General features: G+C 44.4%; 1 protein-coding gene across 1 annotated transcript; it reads right to left on the bottom strand.

Annotated features, from left to right (window-relative positions):
- Positions 1 to 301: 301 nt before the first annotated feature.
- Positions 302 to 1,169, bottom strand: LOC111875145 (GATOR complex protein NPRL3-like). Its single transcript, XM_023871207.2, has 2 exons — positions 824 to 1,169; positions 302 to 730 (listed from the first exon to the last, which is right to left on the bottom strand). The coding sequence occupies exons 1-2, from the start codon at positions 1,079 to 1,081 to the stop codon at positions 560 to 562; spliced, it is 429 nt and encodes a 142-aa protein (XP_023726975.1). The 5' UTR covers positions 1,082 to 1,169; the 3' UTR covers positions 302 to 559.
- Positions 1,170 to 1,182: the final 13 nt, after the last annotated feature.

The following is a 1,182-nucleotide window of genomic DNA, read 5'->3' as shown; positions in this document are numbered from 1 at the left end:
CTTCATGTATAGGTTACTGCAGGCTCTTCAATTTACTTAAAATTTATCGTGTTCTAAATCCCAAAAATAAGACAACTTATGAGGTTTTCTTCCTCTCCACTGCAAAGACCTGGTTCATAGCAAGACCACCATTGCAAGCAAGTGATGAAGAGGAAGAGGCTGGCCCCTCCAATATAACAAGATGGGCAGCTTCTGATCCACCAACAAGAATCAGTGGAGACATGTTGGAGAAAACTGTCAGTGCAGGGACTAATTCCACTTGGAGTTGTAGGGCTTGTGTAGCTGATACAATAAGGACAACTCAATATATTAGTATATGCAAGCTTTGTTCAGTGCTACTGAAAAGTGTCTTCACACACATTCCCTCCAGGTTTCATACAAATCAGTCAAGGGTGAGTGACAATACAAATTGTTCTTGGATGCATTATTTCGCTGAAGTTTAAAAAACTGCCCATGAACAGAGGATAGCATGAGGTATTTAAATCTGGTATTCAACGTGGTAAGAGAAGGACAGCGAGGTCCACAGACTCATTCATCAGTTACATGAGAATTTAACATTTCATACCTGCAAAAGGTTCATGCCTGGAAAATGCTCCGAGAAGCGCTCGATAAGGGGAGAGCTGACATGTGTTGGGGAATCTGGAGCAATGACATAAACATTACTCTCACACAATGGGTAGATTACAGTTGCCCTGGCCCAGTACAACAGGTGGCCTGCCAGCTGGAACACCTATGAACAGATAAATATGACTCATAATGCACTCATGCCTGGAGAACTGGAAAACAGGCTAGGCTGTTAGCATAGCTTCCAGGGTGCACACACCTGGGATACAGTGAGGTCAGCATCTGCAGCCAAGGTCTGGAGGCTCTTGAGGGGGCTGTACATGCGGACGAGGCGCACCAGAGCAGGTGAGGCATCAGGGGGCAGGTGGTTCAGCAGTTCACTGGATTCCACCAGCAGCAGTAACCCATGGTATGGGCGCAGTGACTGCAGACACCTAATAACATCACAAAAACATGTCAAGTGTGAACTATGATGTTTCAGCTCCTTGGTGTTCAGCCAAATTACAGTGTTGTTCATTTAACGATGCTTTCAGTAGCTCATACTGTCTACAATCAAGTGACCGGATAGTAAATAATGAATTTGAAAGAATGTGGATGGAAGTGATTGTGTGAATGTGC

Source organism: Cryptotermes secundus, unplaced genomic scaffold (genome assembly GCF_002891405.2).
Source record: "Cryptotermes secundus unplaced genomic scaffold, Csec_1.0 C38488303, whole genome shotgun sequence".
Lineage (NCBI taxonomy): Eukaryota > Metazoa > Arthropoda > Insecta > Blattodea > Kalotermitidae > Cryptotermes > Cryptotermes secundus.
This window is presented reverse-complemented; position numbering and strand designations above follow the sequence as displayed.